At 44.6% G+C, this 17,939-nt stretch overlaps 2 protein-coding genes across 6 annotated transcripts in view; one reads left to right on the top strand and one right to left on the bottom strand.

Annotated features, from left to right (window-relative positions):
* Positions 1 to 17,939, top strand: part of LOC127591554 (LHFPL tetraspan subfamily member 4 protein-like) — a 219,266-nt gene that overhangs the window by 197,101 nt on the left and 4,226 nt on the right. The window lies entirely within an intron of this gene.
* The window catches only part of LOC127590950 (tensin-2-like), a 55,744-nt gene continuing 37,822 nt past the window's right edge, over positions 18 to 17,939 (bottom strand). For 4 of the 5 annotated variants that reach the window (XM_052050624.1, XM_052050633.1, XM_052050651.1 and 1 more), the window contains 18 exons: positions 17,123 to 17,206; positions 16,803 to 16,915; positions 16,283 to 16,343; positions 15,622 to 15,697; positions 14,149 to 14,278; positions 13,390 to 13,455; positions 12,632 to 12,748; positions 10,949 to 12,478; positions 10,697 to 10,862; positions 8,462 to 9,594; positions 7,632 to 7,763; positions 6,106 to 6,198; positions 5,933 to 6,010; positions 5,715 to 5,792; positions 4,373 to 4,541; positions 3,115 to 3,183; positions 2,835 to 2,864; positions 18 to 1,580 (listed from right to left, as the gene is read on the bottom strand). In XM_052050624.1, the coding sequence (XP_051906584.1) occupies positions 1,442 to 1,580; positions 2,835 to 2,864; positions 3,115 to 3,183; positions 4,373 to 4,541; positions 5,715 to 5,792; positions 5,933 to 6,010; positions 6,106 to 6,198; positions 7,632 to 7,763; positions 8,462 to 9,594; positions 10,697 to 10,862; positions 10,949 to 12,478; positions 12,632 to 12,748; positions 13,390 to 13,455; positions 14,149 to 14,278; positions 15,622 to 15,697; positions 16,283 to 16,343; positions 16,803 to 16,915; positions 17,123 to 17,206 (4,264 nt within the window). In that variant the 3' untranslated portion in view covers positions 18 to 1,441. The remainder of the gene's footprint in view (positions 1,581 to 2,834; positions 2,865 to 3,114; positions 3,184 to 4,372; positions 4,542 to 5,714; positions 5,793 to 5,932; positions 6,011 to 6,105; positions 6,199 to 7,631; positions 7,764 to 8,461; positions 9,595 to 10,696; positions 10,863 to 10,948; positions 12,479 to 12,631; positions 12,749 to 13,389; positions 13,456 to 14,148; positions 14,279 to 15,621; positions 15,698 to 16,282; positions 16,344 to 16,802; positions 16,916 to 17,122; positions 17,207 to 17,939) is intronic. The other variant, XM_052050642.1, reaches the window with a different exon arrangement.

Raw genomic sequence — 17,939 nt, 5'->3', positions numbered from 1 at the left:
AGTGACTCACAAATATGTACGGTACCACATTCTCACTTTATTCTATTTTCTGAATACAAAATAGCATAATATTCCTTTTCAAACAAAACAACGTTTCCTTTTGTGACGTCTCATACATGGTCCTATAGCTGCATGTGAAAATATATTACTACATCGTATAGAGATCGACATGGGAGATATAATACAAAGACCACAATATATTATTGCTGTAATGTAGTTTTTTTTTTTTACGAAGGCAACACTAAAATAAATGCATAGCGGAGCTACAAGGAGCCGTTAAGTACAAAAATATAGCTTGATGAAAAGCTTATTAATTCATACAAGAGTGCTTCATCTTTGGCTAAGTACATTTTTTTTTGGCCTCTGTGTGAAAATGACGCTCAATACAATCAAAGCACAATAACACTGCACGTACATCCTCACTTCTCCTTTCTTCCCCACCCTCATTTCACTTGCGTTATACTTCAGTTAAGAGCGGACGTAACGACACTCGGTCGCCGAAAATACTTTCAAACTGTCCCCGATACGGACGGCTAAAACGCGAACATTCCTATTTACGCTCAGCTGAATTAGTGTGTGAGTTGGAGGAGTAATTACAGGATTGTCGTTAACGATTATGGGAGTTATTATACACACCTGACACCAAATATGATCAGGTCTTTGGTCTTCTTTTGATTTGAAGTATTCAAATTCTGTGACGTTCAAAATCTTTCTCGTTGGCCGCTCCTGCATGTCGTCTGCTGTCACACAGCTGGTAACACTCGGTTTTTGATTTAGATCAGGGGGCCAACAAATCCAACAAAGTCTGTACTTAAGAATGTGCTTTTTCAGTAAAAACATATAAGTTATTATATACCATTATTCAAATTACACTAGTTGTAGTTGTTTACATGTGATGTTACTGTCCTAGCATGTACGGTACTCCAAAAAAAACAAACCAAAAATAAGTATGGTGAAATACCAAAACGTTTTTGGCAAACATATTCTCCTTTTTCCACCTCTGATCACATCTCCGGACATACTTCGGCAGTCTGCTTATTTTACAGAAACAAGGAGACTTGAAAATTCAGTCATGATATTTTTGATGTGTTCCTTTGAACCCAACCTGCAGCAAGGTACCCAAACAGACTTTTAGCTTGGTGATGCAAGCTACTGACTGATCAAATCAAATTTTTTTAATTATTGGAGCATTTGCGGCTGAAATTTTTTGGTCTCTTTGTAACAGTTCCTCTGAGGCAGTTTTTTTTTTAAAGCGTTGCAAGGCAGACCAAATCAAATGTTCTCACAGTCCACAGTCCCTCCACTTTGGAATCGAGTTATAACATTCTGTGAACTCCATTTTTTGTGTCTTGTCACGTAGCCTCCAGTCCGATGAGCTCCCAAATAGGCGAATCCTAACAACGGCGTTAGGAATTAAGCTCACAAACAAAGCAGCTTCTGTTCACCGGCGCTGCGACAACATGACTTTGTTGATGAAGTTGACGATGGCGCAGGCAGGTTGTTCCGGGTCCAGCTCGGCAAACAAGTGGCAGACGTTCTCCGCCAAGCTGCCCGGCTTCTTGGCTACGAAACCGAAAACTCTGAGGGAAGAGAATAACGAAAAGCAGGTAACAGTATTTGGTCAACTTGTCTCATCGATGACATTGCTAAAGCTTGCTTTCAGCTCAGGACCCAAATTAGAAATGTGGTTCCTCACCCAGGGTCCCAAATTACTTTTGGATAGTAAAACCACCAGCAACAAAATGTCACTTCACGAATATGATGTCGAGTGTGAGTGCAGTCTCATATTGTGTCTTTACAAAAAAGGAAATAACCTTTTTCTATTCCGCTTAGCATTAGCGTTGTGGTGAGCAACTCACAGGCCATCCGATCAACCAAATGAAGACAAAGCCATTCACACTGACAGACCCGTTGGACGAGAGTCAATGTTTCTGGAATGTGGGAGGAAGCTGGAGCAGCCATGGAAAACTTACAGAAGGAAATCATGCAAACTCCAAAGACCGACTGAGCCGAAATTCGAAGCCAGAACCTTAGCATTGTGAAGCGGAGATGCTAACCACGCCTCTATGTGTTCCCTACTGGACCAAATAACAGTAAGCACTTCTAATGTTGTTGATTCGGGGAGTATTGCAGACGACAAAACATGAATTAAAAGACTGACCCACAACAATACGTGTGTTTGAACAATAGAATTACTCTGTGTTTGTCAGGCATGCGGTCCATGCCGTGCACCTGCTAGTGTGAAACGCCAAATGGACCAAAATAGACACCCACCTTCTGATTAGCATTATCACATAAACCACCTTCATGGTTATCAAATTATAGCTACGGAACTTGTGGGTGGATGTATGGAAACAATTCCTTGACTCTAATTACTACTTTCCTATTAGCCAGGGCTTTGGTGACATCTTGTGGCATTTGAAGGTATTGCAGAAAGAGCACCAACAAGTCATGAATAGCGAACCACAAACACGCACAAATATTTTGTTTCACCAGGTGCCCCAATACCTTTGTCCAAATACAGTCGATCCACACGGATTTGCTTCTTCACATTATTTTTTTTTCAAAGTCTTGAACCCATCGCTCCCCCACCAGTTTTTCGTGCAAACATCCAGTGAGTGTTTATTAGTGTTTTTGAAAGAATATTTATTTTTTTTAAATCACTGCATTTCAATAGCCATCAATTATACACGGATTTTCGCTATTAGCAGGCTAGCCTGGTCCTTATACCCCTCGAATAGCGGGGGGTCTACTTTACCCCCCTTTCACGACTTTATTTACAATGAAGCAAACATGCTTTGTCACAGCAGTAACCAAGCAAACAGAGCACTTACTTAACAGTGGTGTTGTCTGAGTTAGTCCACCTATTCAAAGAGAGAGAAAGAGAGCAGGCTCAGGCAGCTGCAGCCGGCATGCTCACGCTGACACACACACACACACACACGCGCGCGCACACACTCGTGCATATAGGCACTCCTAAATCCCACATTACACAAACAATCATGCGAGGATCACAGCAACAGATGCAGCCAAGTGATCCAGGGTGCAATCTGCAGCTTTTCGGTTAGTTTCAGGTCCAAATGCGGAGAAACAATAACAATCGGGCTGGCCCACCTCCTATCCTTGGGGTCAAGGCTACTGAAGGTTACGCTGTTCACTGCGTAATGTCTGCGGAAGAAAACCCTGGAAGAAAAGAGACAGAGGCTTAGTGCTCATTAAATTGAATTCATTCATCCATTCATTTTCCAGAGCACTTCTCATTGTGGTTGAGGGTGACCGTAGCCTATCGCGGCAGAGACACGAGGGAACCGTTGACTGTCACATTGCAGGACACATTAAAAGACAAACAACAATTCACACTCACATTCACACGGACGAACAGTTCAATTACTTTAGTTCATTTCACGCTGATGGCGTAGCAAGAGAAAAATGCATGCAGGCACATAGAGATCATGCAAATGCCCACACAGAGACGTTTCTCGAGAAATTCAAATCTGGATGTGCAAACGAATGTTGGACCAACGTGCCTTAATTTATCTGTCCGTCTGTTGCTCATCCAAATTCACGAAAGAACACATCTGCTTGAATCGAGATCCAAACAACGATTGCATTTGGATGGGGTTTTTTTTCTTTTCATTGTGCAATGACAGAAATTTATCCTTTAGCAACTACAGTGGCACCTCCACTTATGAAATTAATATGTTCTGGAAGAAATTTCTTAAATAAAAAATGTAAGTAGAGACGCGTTTTCCATATAAATGCCCTAATCTGTTCCAAACACCCCCAAAATTCAGACATAAATGTTCTAGAAAGCATAAAAATACATCCAAATATGTAACAAATACATGTTACAATTAGATTATTGCACAATAAATGAGAGTTTTGCATAATGTAAAACAAAAAGAATAAAGAATAAAAATGATGGTCATTAACTTTTAACTGGGTCCTCATCGTTTTTTTGTCTACTTTAGTTCATGTTCTTTCTCAGACGTGGTTTTTGCCTGGCGTTTTGTAAAGAACTGATCCAAGGACGTCTGCTTTTGTCGGCTTTTAACAATCCTTCAAAAATGTCCAAGGCAAACATCAGCATCGTGAGCGATGAAGATGCTCGGTAATAGCCAATGACAGAGCAGCTATAGGTATGATGCATTCAGGAAACTCAAAGCTGCGAGTCGCAGCCCATACTGTATTTTTACCTTTCGTATCTTGAAATGTCTTTCGTAACAAGACCAATATTTTCCTGTTGAGGCGTTTTGTAACATGAAAATTTCACATGAAGAGACGTTCGTAAGTAGAGGTTCCACTGTACTTGGCAATTAATATTAAAAGTAAGGACTTCAAATGATTTAAGAGATTTTGGGACGTTCTGTACCTGCGCTGGCTGTCGGTCAACGTGATGCCCTGCGACGTCACTTTGAACTGGACTATGGTGGCAGCGGGGCGCGGGCTGCTCCCCAGTGTGGCGTCTGTTGCTTTGGCAATGGCCTGTGGGCCAGTCAGAGACTCCGTTTCCACAGAATTCAGGTAGAGGACGTTACAGGCTGCGGGACGAGAAGCAGCATGAACGAAAGCACAGCAGACGGACTTTCGAGAGAATTTCTCACTCCGATTTTTATAGCCAGGGATGCATAAAACAGTGATCCGATTTGCCTGTCACAAAGAGTGAAAACCTGCAAGAAATGAATGCCCTGCCCCCAGAAAAAAAATATCTTATTCTTTTACACTGTAAATATACCACAAACTCACCATAAAAATTGTCACTTTTACCTTCACAATCATGGCATACAAACAACATTCAACATTGTTTGTAACAACCCAGGCTAAACCTCTTCCCGACATAAAAAGGTTGTTTCTCAGTCAAGATGGATCCCTTCAACATCCTTTGACCACTATTGACTGTACAGCAGGCATGTCCAAAGTCCGGCCCGGGGGCCAAATCCGGCCCGCGGTCGAATTTCATCCGGCCCTCGGCCCCTGTCATAAAATCAGTGCCGTCTGGCCCGCAGGTTGGGCGCAATGGAACACGTGTTGCATTGACTGAGGTCTCGTAGACTGGTGAGTGATGTTTCATAGAGTACTGCTTCCCTCTAGTGGCTAAATGAGTAATAGCATTCACTAAATGAGTAATAGCATTTAGACACTAGAGGGCATCACTCACGAGTTAACAAGACATCACTCCGTGTTTATATTGACTGATATGTCATATTTCAAATGATCCTTGCAGATGTGGATGTGTATTGCTTGTTCATTTCCCTGTTGTTCGAGTCAAAGGTTTTGTGACTATTGAAAAGTCATGGTGATACATTTTATTTTTCAAATCAATCAATTTGCACTCAGGAGACTTCTGTTTAAGAAAAAGTCAAGTGAATAAGCAGTTGCATGTGATATACCTGTTTCCAACGAACCAAAAGAAATTCTTAAGATTGTTGAAATTAAAATAAAAATGGAAATGTGAAACAGACTGGCTTACTAAAATTTGTTGAACAATATTGTTGTTCAATGTAAAGAATGTCAGCCAAGGTCGGCCCCCCAACATTTTACCACATAAAATCTGCCCCCCTTGGCAAAACGTTTGGACACCCCTGCTGTACAGTAATTTTTTTTTTGTAATGAATAATATTAACACAAAATAGTACTGGCTGCCCATAGTTCCCCTTCCGGTAGGCGTCATGGCGTCGTTTACTTCTCATCTATAAGCAGGTCCGTCAACTCACCAGCTCCTTGTTTGAGCAGGTCAGCAGCAGTGCTGATGTTGCTAACAGGCTGAACCTCTGGCACCTCTCCGATCAGATCTGACAACATGCAGAAGATAATTACCAAACAGATGTGATGTAACATACACATTTAAAGCCTTTTTCATTTGAATTCATTTCACGTCATGTTTCCTGTCCGGGCAATCGATGTTTAGATTCGAAGATGGAGGAATGCCAACCTTTTTCGAGGATCTTCAGTGCGCAGGGCAAAGAGATGGGTGTGATGGAGTGTTGATAGACTAGTGCAGTAAGACTCCCTACAGGTGCACATTAAAACAAGTCAATAACTCATCACTGGAAAGTTTTCTTGTTTTTGTTTTTTTCCCGCTGAGAGACATGATGAAAAGCTGACCAAAGTAGGGCTCATTCTGACAGCCTTTAATCTTGACTCCTCGGGGTCCTGTTTCGACGAGGAAGTGTCTCACCAAATGTTCGAGAGGGTCGCCTGTTGTCACAACGGAGAAACGCTGTCAGCACATAGTGTGATTAACGGTAACGCATAACGCCACTGGCCACAATATTAGATACAGTGGTACTTCTACTTACGAACGTCTCTTCATCTGAAATTTTCAAGTTACGAAACGCCTCAACAGGAAAATATTGTCTCTTGTTATGAAAGAAATTTCACGACAAGAAAGGTAAAAATACAGTATGGTCTGCTACTTGCAGCTCAGAGTTAACCTGAGCGCAACATACTTATAGCTGCTCTGCCATTGGCTATTACAGAGCATCATCCTGGCATCCCATTGGCTAAAAGTGACCACTATCGAATGTATCTATGTGTGTAGATAGATATGTGTATGCAGCATCCTGGTCATTTGCCCCTCGGGCCATGAGGTGTTCGAATAGTTTTCCGTAAATGTGAATCACCCAGAAAAAGTGTTCACCAGTCAGGCGATCGCTCAACATAATGATGTTTGCCTTGGACACTTTTGAAGGATTGATAAAAACCGACAAAAGCAACCGTCCTCAGATCAGTTCTTTACAAAATGCCAGGCAAAAATGACTTCTGAGAGAGAACATGAACTAAAGAGGGCAAAAATTAGGACGCAGTTAGAAGTTAAATGACCATCATTTTTAATATTTACTCCATTCTTTGTTTTTTACACTATGCACAACTCTTGTATTTATTGTGCAATAATGTAATTGTAACATGTATTCATTCATTCATCTTCCGAACCGCTTCATCCTCACGAGGGTCGCGGGGGTGCTGGAGCCTATCCCAGCTGTCTTCGGGCAGTAGGCGGGGGACACCCCGAATTGGTAGCCAGCCAATCGCAGGGCACACAGAGATGAACAACCATACACACCCTCACTCACACCTAGGGACAATTTAGAGTGATCAATCAACCTGCCATGCATGTTTTTTTTTTGGAATGTGGGAGGAAACCGGAGTACCCGGAAAAAACCCACGCAGGCCCGGGGAGAACATGCAAACTCCACACAGGGAGTCTCAGTCTGCACTGTGAAGTCGACATGCTAACCACTGGACTACCGGGCCGCCATTGTAACATGTATTTGTTACATATTTTGATGCATTTTAATGTTTTAAACATTTATGTCTGAATTTTGGGGGGCTTGGAACGGATTAGGGCATTTACATGGAAAACGCGTCTTTACTTACAAATGTTCTTGTTAAGAAATTTCTTCCAGAATCAATTCATTTCATAAGTAGAGGTACCACTCTACACTAAACACAATCCGAAGAGGAGATAGTGCCTCGCTTAGTTGTGATTCTAATTTACATTCATATCAGTTTGACACCACTGCAAACTACAAGCACCATAATAAATATACAGTGACCCGAGAGTTTAGGTGTGAGCTGTGGCCAACAGTAGCACACTGTATACAGTACATGCATTTTTCTTATCACTTTACCTTTACTGCTATGCTGGTTGACATTAGGAGGAGGTGTGGCCACCTTCAGTGCCAGGCCATAAGCACCTTGGAAGGAATTACTATCTCTGATCAGGAAGGTCCCAGGCTCTCTCTCCTTCAAAGCAACGATTGCTACGATGAAGCAAAATCAAAATGTTAGGATGGTTGTGACTCAGCATGTTATGTCACAGAGAATGCACATTTTAAACGTCCTAAAGTTAAAAGACATAGAATTACAGTGGAATATATAATTTTTTAAAACATGCCTTTAAAGCACAGGTGTCAAACTTAAGGCCCGGGGCCCAGATCCGGCCCGCCACATTATTTTATGTGGCCCACGAAAGAAAATGACCTGTGTCAGCTCACTAAAATCTGTACTGAAATGTCAAATTGTCACAAGTAATAAATACTTTTGTCATTTTGCAATAATTTTGTGACCCCGTTTCCACTCACTTGAACAATAATTGAGTAAAACATCATCATTGAGAGGACTGATTTCAAAGCTAGTCATCCATTAGTGTGCTGTGCACAAGTAATAACACCATGAGACGATTAAAATTTTGGTGGTTTCGCTGTCATAATGGACCTAGTGCCCCCCCCCACAAACATGGGTATGTATTTTTTTGCAACATATACATTATAAGGAGAACCTTCAACAATGAGTGTGAAGAGAACTCAACCAGATCAGTAAAAGAATACACATCAGAAGTTAAGTAACCAACCACCTTAACCACTGTCAAAGTTAAGCTGCAGTGTTTTGTTGAGGATTATTTTTTTTAAACACTTGTTAAATGTTACATGTCACATCCACATGCTCTTTTCAAACCTACCTTGCTCTCTGGAGATGCCTGGCTTATACCAGAACCTCGAACTGTCCTGGACAAACTTGACACTGACTCTGTTTCCATTCTCCGGCTCCTCAGAGCCAGCATCACTCTGGTTCTCACAGGGTGCAATTTCCCCCACGGTTGGTGAGAAGGTGACATGATGCTGATGCTGAGTATTGCTGGAGTGGCTCACGGTTGGTTTGTGAGCCTCCGCTTCTTCGGCGGGTGAGCCGGGTTGATGATGCCGTTTCTCTGGAAGAGGAGGCTGTGGGTGAGGAAGTGGTATGGAGATGGTGGAGTAGTTGGAGACGGATATTTGATGAAGCTGTGGGGGGTGAGCAGAGTGGTAGTGTCTCTTATTGATGTCGATTGGCGGGTTGTGTTCCATTCTTGGATAGGGGTGTTGAGGGGGTCCGTGGTGGGCGGGAATCTGGTTGTGATGGTGGAGGTCAGAGCCGCTCATCATCAACTTCCTACCCAGAGTGGCAAAGCCAGGAACGGGGCTCTCTGAAACGGGAGATCCTTCCATGCTGCTGGATGCGGCCTGGGTTGAAGACAACGCAGGTGAGGGGGCTGGGTGGGAACTTGTAGAATTGGGGCTGCTGGGAGATTTGGGGACTTCAGGGAGGGAACCCCTGGTTGGAGAAGAACATCCATTCACCTGCGGCAAGTGACTGGCTACCGAGTTGGTGGCCTGGGTTTGGCTTGGAGGGTGACACACTGCCTGAGTCGACGAGGAAGGCACCGCGGCAGCCTCGGACGGATGAGGGGTCTCCAAAGTGGGATGTTGGGAATGGTGAGCCGGTGCGGCTGAGGTTTGGACAGACGCGGTTGTCATCACAGAGTCCGAACGACTATTCTGTGTTGATGATTGTCCGTCATGGTTACAGTGCTGCTGTGGGGCGGTTGTTGTCGGGGGCGGAGCAGTTGGTGCAGTGCAGTGGTTGTGCGAGTCTGTTTGAGTGAGTGAGGTTGTGTTTGACGGTTGGCTTTTCATTGGTGAGGTGCTTCTTGGGGTCTCCGTGGCCACCTGGATGACGTTACCAGAAGAGTATTGCCCATCCTGGGGCTGTGATGCCTCGTGGTCACTGCTGATGACTGTTTTCCGGATCCCGTACTCTCTTCCTGGACTGGGACTAAAATATATATGGGTAGATATTAATGTTGTAATACTACATTGTTAGGGACAAAGTACCAGGTTATGACAACAACGCAAACTTTTACCCTCCATTCGAAAGCCAAGAGCAAATGTCATGAAACATTTGAGATTGTTTACTCAATCATGTATAAACTACTAAAGATAATAAAGATTATAGCGCTATATGGACAATCATTGGAGCGCTTGCCATTATAACTATAAAGTCAACATAGACAAAACGGAGTTGCAGTTACGATTTTAACATCTGCCGCTCAAAAATTTTCTGCACCATTTTTTTTTTTAGTCCCTTCATTCAAATCAAGACAAGGGCACGGAAAATCCTCCTGGATCCCCCGCACCCTGCCCACCACCTTTTTCAGCCACTCCCCTCAGGCAGACGCTACAGATCCATGCGGACCAAATCCAGTAGACACTTAAACAGCTTCTTCCCTCTAGCCATTAACTCCTTAAACAGTCACTGACATAGTCACTCTTCTTGCACCACAAAATGGTACTACAAAACTACTGGTTACTCTAAAATGGTTCAATGATTTTGTTGTTTACGATGATACTAGTGCAGCGTGTTATACCGGAGACAAATTCCTTGTGTGTTCTACATACTTGGCCAATAAAGATGATTCTGATGATTCTGATTCTGAAAAGAACAGATTCACTGTTCTTGATGGTTCAGAGCTCCCAAATTATTGAGAGTGATTTTTTAAAGGATATTAGAATTCAATTATATCCATGTGGAGCCCAGACCCAAATCGGAAAAAAAAGAATCTGCCGGCAGTTTCAGAAGCCGTTAGTTTCATCTGGCTCCAATGCGGGAAATAAAATTGGAAGGTATTTAAATTTCACATGGAAAAGCCCACACTCATCATGGTTGATGAGAAGGGCCTTCCCCAAACCATTCGCACAAAGTTGGAAGCAGAAAAATGAAAGGAGTGTGATGAACGCTGATTAATAGTTACAATAATGGTGTTTTAGCATTCAGTTGATCATAGAGCTTGCTGTATTACTACGAACAACGCAATATTTGCAACCTTACACTGGCTTGCCGTTGGTCATCACAGAAACTTTGAAAACAAGTCTAATACCTTTCCTGCGTCCGCAGAGGACTGCTTGTATGGACGGGAGTGGACGGTCCGGACAAGTCTGATGGGGTAGAGCACGCGCCGTGGCCCTCTCTGTGGCCTCTTTTAAAAGAACCATTGGTGATGTGGTCCCTCCAGCCCACGCTTTCACCTGAGCTACGAATGCCGTCTGCCAAATGACATCACGGAATTCATCAGTGGCAAGAAAAAAAACAGCAACGAAAGTCATGAATGTCAATTAAAAGCGTGGCTCACCCGCATGTGAGTCGGAGCTGTATGGTTGCTGTGCGTCCGGATGGTGACGGTGGTGACTGGGATTATGCTCGGCTGACCCACCGCTATGGCTACAGGGTCCCATCATGGAGGACGCGGGTGGCAACGGCGAAGTGGACTCGGACTGGTAGCCTGAGGCGTATCCCCTGCTTTCAGACGGTGACGGCTGGTAAGGCGAGCACGGGCACACCTGCCGGGGCGTTTGGTAGCCGCTGATACTGCTGCTGTACTTGAGGTCGAGGTGTGAATGAGCGTGGGACCGTGAAGGCTCCGGATAGCCGGGGTGACATGATGGCAAGGGGTCAAAGGTGAAGGCGTGGTGATTGTGGCCCTGCGGCCCATAGGAAGCCACGGTGTCCCTCTTGTGCCAGTAATCCGCCTCTCTCTCCCTTTCCCACTGGAGCTCCGCCTCTCTGTCTCGCTCCCAAGGGAGAGAGAACTCTCGGCCGCGCCTCTCCCAATGGCTCTCCGATCCCCCTCGGGCTAATTCTGCCTCCCTTGTTCTTCGTAGCTCCGGCTGTTGAAGTTCTGCCTCTCTGTCCCAGTGATATCCGTTGCCCCGATCAAGCCTGAGGCTGTGATAGGCTACTGATGCTTCTTCTCTCCTGATACTGCAATCCCTGCAAGAGCAGCCAGGGGGCGGTAGACTCTCCATTAACATTACTTCATGATAGGGTGGGCTGGTGGAGGACTTGGGGTTGTGAGGGTGGGGATGGTGGTGGCTGTGAGACAGAGGAGGAAGGTGGTAGGGACTGTAATCGTCCTCTCGACAGCAGACGCGAGCCGGTGCAGAGAGAGGATAGTGAGAATGGTTGTGGTCAAGAGAAGGGTAGTGGCAGAGATGACGTGAGGAGGTAGCTTCCGAGCAAGCGCGGCAGTGCTGCTGGTTGCTCTGGCGATCCCACACCAGGTCTGGTGGTGGGAGAGACTGGTGGGGGTGTGGACCATAGTGCTGGCACAGGTCCATGTGTGAGGGAGGAGCAGCTGAGTTGGGGATGGGAGAAGGAGTGGCCCCGTGGTGCCCATTGGTACCAGGTGCTCGATCAAGGCAGTAACCATTTGGCATTAACAGGGTGCGGTCGCATCCAGGTTCCGCACAGCGCTGAGACCGGTATCCATCTCGGCACGAACAGGACCTGCTGAGCCTCAGTGTCTCGGTCCGCTCCGAAGGTGACGAATCGCCGTCATCCAAGATGGCGGTCTCTCGCTCGACATTCCGGCTTCCCTCTATGCCTCCCAGCAGACGCTCAAGCTCCTCTCGTTCTTGCCTGGAAGGAGGCGGTGGATGTAATGTCTCTTCGCGGTGGTCAGTATGGATGGATGATTGGTTAAAGGGGCTCGAATGTGCCGAAAGCGCAGAGTCAGAGTGATGAGAGAGGAATTGATCGGGTCTCTCCTCTGCCCCGTGGCTGCTGCCATTGGTTGAAGAAACAGAACCAGAACTTGGGTCCCGGCGTTTCTTTATTTGCGCATAGAGGCTGCCATCAACAGGACCTCTTGTGTGGGCAATGTCTGTGACACAAATATCCCATTAATATGCCCATCTTAACATCTGATGAAAATACAGTACTTCTGATTTTAAATGTCTTGCACCATTATAGGAACTCTGCATTCGGCAGAACTAGCCCTTTAAAAAAAGGGTGTTAAAATATGCTGAACTTTTACCCTCAAGACTGTCCTGGTATCGTTGGTTGAAGTTTTCATAGGAATCCCAGCGAACTACAGGGTCAGCAGTGTTGTAATCAACCGTGACGGCCGGGTCATTTTTGTGGTACTCACGACCTGTGGAGAGATACGAGACTTGTGTTTCAACGTTCATTTTAAGTTACAGGATTCCCACGGGTCCTTAAAAGTCCTACAAATCCATTAAAAAAAGAAGTTGTAAAATTATGTACATAATTGTCCTTAATCTTCAGGGAAAGCTTCTAAAATAAAATAAAAATCCTTAAAAATGAACATGTGGTGTTCATTTCATTTGCGTATGTCATTTCCCCCACCCTTCCAATTAATAGTTTTGTCGGAAAGGGCACCTGGTGCCCTTTCCCTGAAACCCCGCTGTCAGGCTACACGCCTTCCTGGTTCCCACTCTGCTTTTCCCGCGGTCTCCGATCAGTTCCGATGATGATCACGTGATCACTTTGGGTCATTTCGGGCCAATTTGACATACAGTATGTCAAATAAAGGGTTCATTCAATCCACCGTGAATCCCCTGCTGAATAGAGAAAAACTCCTTCAAAAATGGCTAAATTAGCCCTCAAAAGTCCTTAAAAGGTCCATAAATAAAAAGCACATGGAAGAATGAGAACCCTGAAGTACAGTTTTGCCATCTGCAATAAATAGTGATGGAAAAGTGGCAGACGAAGGGGGGAACGTAGAAGTGATTTTGAGTCAGCAATGACTTGAAGATGAATGAGTGCCCCGACCTTTGATCTTCTCGGGTCCAGTTGAAAAGACAAACTCCACTGTGGCATCCAATGGAAAACGTTCATCTGAGGGGTGAGGGGGGGAAAATACATATCAAACCTTTAGGATAGACCCACAACGAACATGAAGATTAACAACTCAGATCATCGACATGACATCAGCAAGTCACAGGAGATTGAATCACTTCACGACACACGCAATGTTGACCCGTCGGCTGTAATTCAATTCTTTCCTCTAGTACGGACTAATATCTTCCCCAGATGTGCTCTCAGTTACATAAAACCACAACGGTGTACTTAAGTACATCTTTGACGCTTCATAAACTATAACTTGGGGTCTACCACACACAAGCAATTTCTCAGTTTCACACAATCTGTATTCCATGCAGGAAATGATGCAATCGGAATGCCCGCGTTTGATTTAATTTGATTTTGATTCTCCCCTCCTTTATCTCTAACCACTTCAAACAAACAAAGCGTTGTTACATATGTATTATTGTAACATTGTGTTATTGTTTTATGTTATATTTTCCGGTGCATTATTGTTACATGTGAAATGCTCCGTGAAGCGCTTTGGCCCAGCTGCGGCTGTTGTGAACGCACGATATAAAGATGTATTGTGCATCGAATTAATTTTCAAAATCAAGCTAAACATTTTGGAAAAGTCATTGAGAAGTCAGGAAAAACTATGAAGAAAAAGCAAATGAACACGGCTGTCATTACCGAATAGTTTTCACCTCTAATACACTGTAAAGGTACCTGTGCAAGCTTCGTCCAGTTCTCCTTTGCCAAACCACAGTTGGGATCCATGGATAGTGCAAGTGTGGAACTGGAGCCTGAACACGTTGTCCCTGTCAGCACTTTGGGCTCGCCTGTGGTAACATTTGACCTGTAGGGGGCAGCAGTGAATAAGGCCGACGCATAAAAAGTACAGTACCATAAAAGTACAGTACCATAGATACATGGTTGTCAAAACAAGCCTGCAGGATAAATCTTCTCGATAACCGATTAAATCACAACATAACTCAGGTGTGCTTTTTACTTTTTGTTACTTTTCAATTGTACTTATTTTGTTGTTGAAGCATACTTCATTCGGATTAGTGGCTGTCAAGAACAGACAGTGAGGTGGTTCGGGAATTTATACTGAGAATTATGAATTATATCGCAGGCCTCAAAGTGCAGAGGTGCAGGGTTCGATTCCGGCTGCGGCCTACCTGTGGGGGGTTTGCATGTTCTCTCCCTGCCTGCGTGGGTTTTCTCCGGGTACTCCAGTTTTTCTCCCATATTCCAAAAACATGCATGGCCGGCTGACTGAGACTCTAAATTGTACCGAGGTATGAGTGTGAGTGTGGGTGGTTGTTTGTCTGTGTGTGCCCTGCGATTGGCTGGCATCCGGTTTAGGTTGTACCCCGCCTACTGCTCGATGACACCCGCGAAATGCTCCAGCACGCGCACGACCAGATCAGAAAATGGATGAAATAAAAATATGTGTACCTGTATATATTATATGAATTTAATTTTAAAACCCCAAACATATTTTTGTAACAACAAGATGACATGTGATGAGGAGGCATTACTTTCTTGCTAAATGGGGACTGCAGTTATAGGAGTGCGTCCCTCTATTTTATTCCATCCATTTTCAAGACCGCTTATCCTGAAAAGGGTCGCGGGGAGTTGCTGGAGCCTAATCCCGGGTCACTTCAGGCGGATGGCAGACTATACCCTGAACTGGTCGTCACTCAGTCGTATTGCACATGTAGAGACAAACAACCATTTACACCCACATTCAGACATCCCACCGAGTGGAAACTGTTCCCACACTGTCTGTAGTGTACCACTACACGATCAACGACTTCTATTTAATTCCATTCAGATTTTTTTTTTACAGAATTTATTTGGACTAGAATGAGAAAGGCTAATTTTATTGAATTTTTATACACTACCGGTATAACTTTTCTTTATCATGTGGAAATAGCATTTGGGTAGTTTAATGTTTCCTCATGATTGCCCAAAAAAACACTTTTTAGGTGGCCGTACAGTATTGTATGACTCAAGAACCGACCGACAGTAATTAGGTCTGGTGTTTGTCTGTTTAGATTACGACTACTTTTTATACATTGGAAATGGCAGGAATCCACAGATTGCCCTATTTGGTAAATGTTTGTTTCAGATAATGTCACGATATCAACCTGATCTGGGCTTCTCTGTCATTTCCTTTCAGAGCGAACTCACCATGATGTCACCTTTAAGCAGGAGCGCTGGTTCGATGGTCACGCACAGTCGCCTTCCCCCGCTTCCGTGAAGGTCACTGTGGGTCAAATAGAGAGCACAACACATGACGAAAGATACAAGGAAGACTTTTCATTTTAACCCTTTCACGCACCCCGTAACGCGATAACCATGGTAAGATGTCCATTGTAGTAACCGCTGTCCCTGAAAGGGTTAAAGCATTGTCGAGGTATCGGATTGGGACTCAGTATGGGCAGATTCTTAAATCCAAAGCCTCGGACTTGCGTGACAACAAAGTGTGATCAGGACATCCGTCGTGCAGTGAAGTAAATAAATGCTGCTGGCCAATATTAGAAGAAGGAGAAACGATATCAAAGAACACAATCTGGGGCACTGCCACAAAAATGAAGAAAAAAAAATCATGAGTTGAATTGGTTTTGGACTCATTTTGATCCTGTTGGAACATGAAAGCAGTGACATTGAAAACCAATGCTGGGCCACTTGTGTGTTGATTGAATTCACGGGGCCCCAAACAGCAACGAAAGGACAATGAGAGTCAGCAGGGATACACTGAAGGGACAATAAAGATTATCGCTACCTATTACGATATGACAGAACTATATTCATACAGATTTTTTTTTTTTTTTTGGGCCAAGAGACTCACTATATGCCTGAAGTGTAGACCAACTGCATCGACTGGTAGATCTTCAGGAAGGGGTAGTAACCTGCAGAGACAATCAGACAGATGGAGGGAGCCCTTATGATCATCTCGTAGTCAGAAGAATGCGCTGACTGCGATCCTCCCATCATCCGATTAAAGATAAACGCGCTTGTGTTCCTGCGGGTGATTTGCTGAATGGGACCAACTATATCAGTGGAAGTGGTTAACATTGCCGGTATTCAGCAGGGACGACCTGTTGAGGCATCGGGTCTCGCACACACCGCGTGTTACCATTGTGCATTTGGTGGCTCAAAATCACATCATCACATGACCGTGATGGATACCGAAAGCAAGACTTTCTACAAGACGTTTCTGTGACATGCCCGCCGCATAAATCGAGCCTTCTTTGTGAAATGAAAGGTCCTCGCCGTTTAGCCTGAAACAGCCCCCTGGCTCACGTTCTCTTTTGTCATAGTTGTCACGGTGATATCAATGAAATGAACCGAGGCGGGTGAACACAAACCTCCTTCCCCTTGGAAGTTGGGGAGTGACGGGATGAGAACTTGGTGGAGGAAAAGTGGGCTGCTGTTCATTTTGATGGCTCCTGACAGAAGACCCCCAAAGTAATAGATATACCTGAGAAAGATTGAAAACATGTTTACATGAATGCAAGAGCTCGTACGTTGGCAGATGGAGAATTGCGACAATTTATCAATAATTATTTGCCACCGTACGAAGCAAGCCCTGGAGCAAATAGAATACAAAAGAACGGAATAGAACAGAATCGAGACAGAGAGAGGCTGAATCAAACCTCAACAACCTTCATCCCCTCTCGCAGCCTACCTGTTTTGGGATGGCTGGAGGGAAGTGGACACCTTGTCTTCGCAGAACTTCCTCATGGCAAGAGTACTGAGAGCCTGATCCGCCCTGAACGAAAAAATGAGAGCGCACAGGCGCTTTCAGTAGAAAATTTCCATGATGGGTCTCACAGCAGACACTCTTCATGCCAGAAATGAAATAGAGAGGATACAGCTGGCACGGGCCACAGGATTCCAGTGTTCCTGTACTAAATCCACAGGGCTTAATTCATCAAATTTCCCAGGAAGGTCAGAATGGAAATGAGATTTTTCCGGCCTTTGAGGAAAGAATTATATGCGTGAGGCAAATGACCTATGAATTGCAACTTTATAATTCCTCATTCAAGTTAAGGCTTGGGAGTTTTATCGCTCTTATGTCTCTTAACTTATTTTTACACTTGTATGACATGTATGGATGGATGGATGTTTCACCAACATTCATAGTATTTTATTTTGTGCAATATTTATGTTGGACGGGTAGGCCGGGTTGTCCGGTGGTTAGCACGTCGACCTCACAGTGCAGAGATACCGGGTTCAATTCCAGCTCCAGCCTCCCTGCGTGGAGTTTGCATGTTTTTCCCGGGCCTGCGTGGGTTTTCTCCGGGTGCTCCGGTTTCCTCTCACATTCCAAAAACATGCATGGCAGGCTGATTGAACACTCTAATTTATCCCGAGGTATGAGTGTGAGTGTGGATGGTTGTTTGTCTCTGTGTGCCCTGCGATTGGCTGGCAAACAGTTCAGGGTGTCCCCCGCCTGTTGCCCGAAGACTGCTGGGGTAGGCTCCAGCACCCCTCCCAACCCC

This window comes from Hippocampus zosterae, chromosome 2 (genome assembly GCF_025434085.1).
Source record: "Hippocampus zosterae strain Florida chromosome 2, ASM2543408v3, whole genome shotgun sequence".
Taxonomy (NCBI): Eukaryota; Metazoa; Chordata; class Actinopteri; order Syngnathiformes; family Syngnathidae; genus Hippocampus; species Hippocampus zosterae.
Note: the sequence above shows the minus strand (reverse complement) of the source record. Positions and strands in the feature narration are given on the sequence as shown.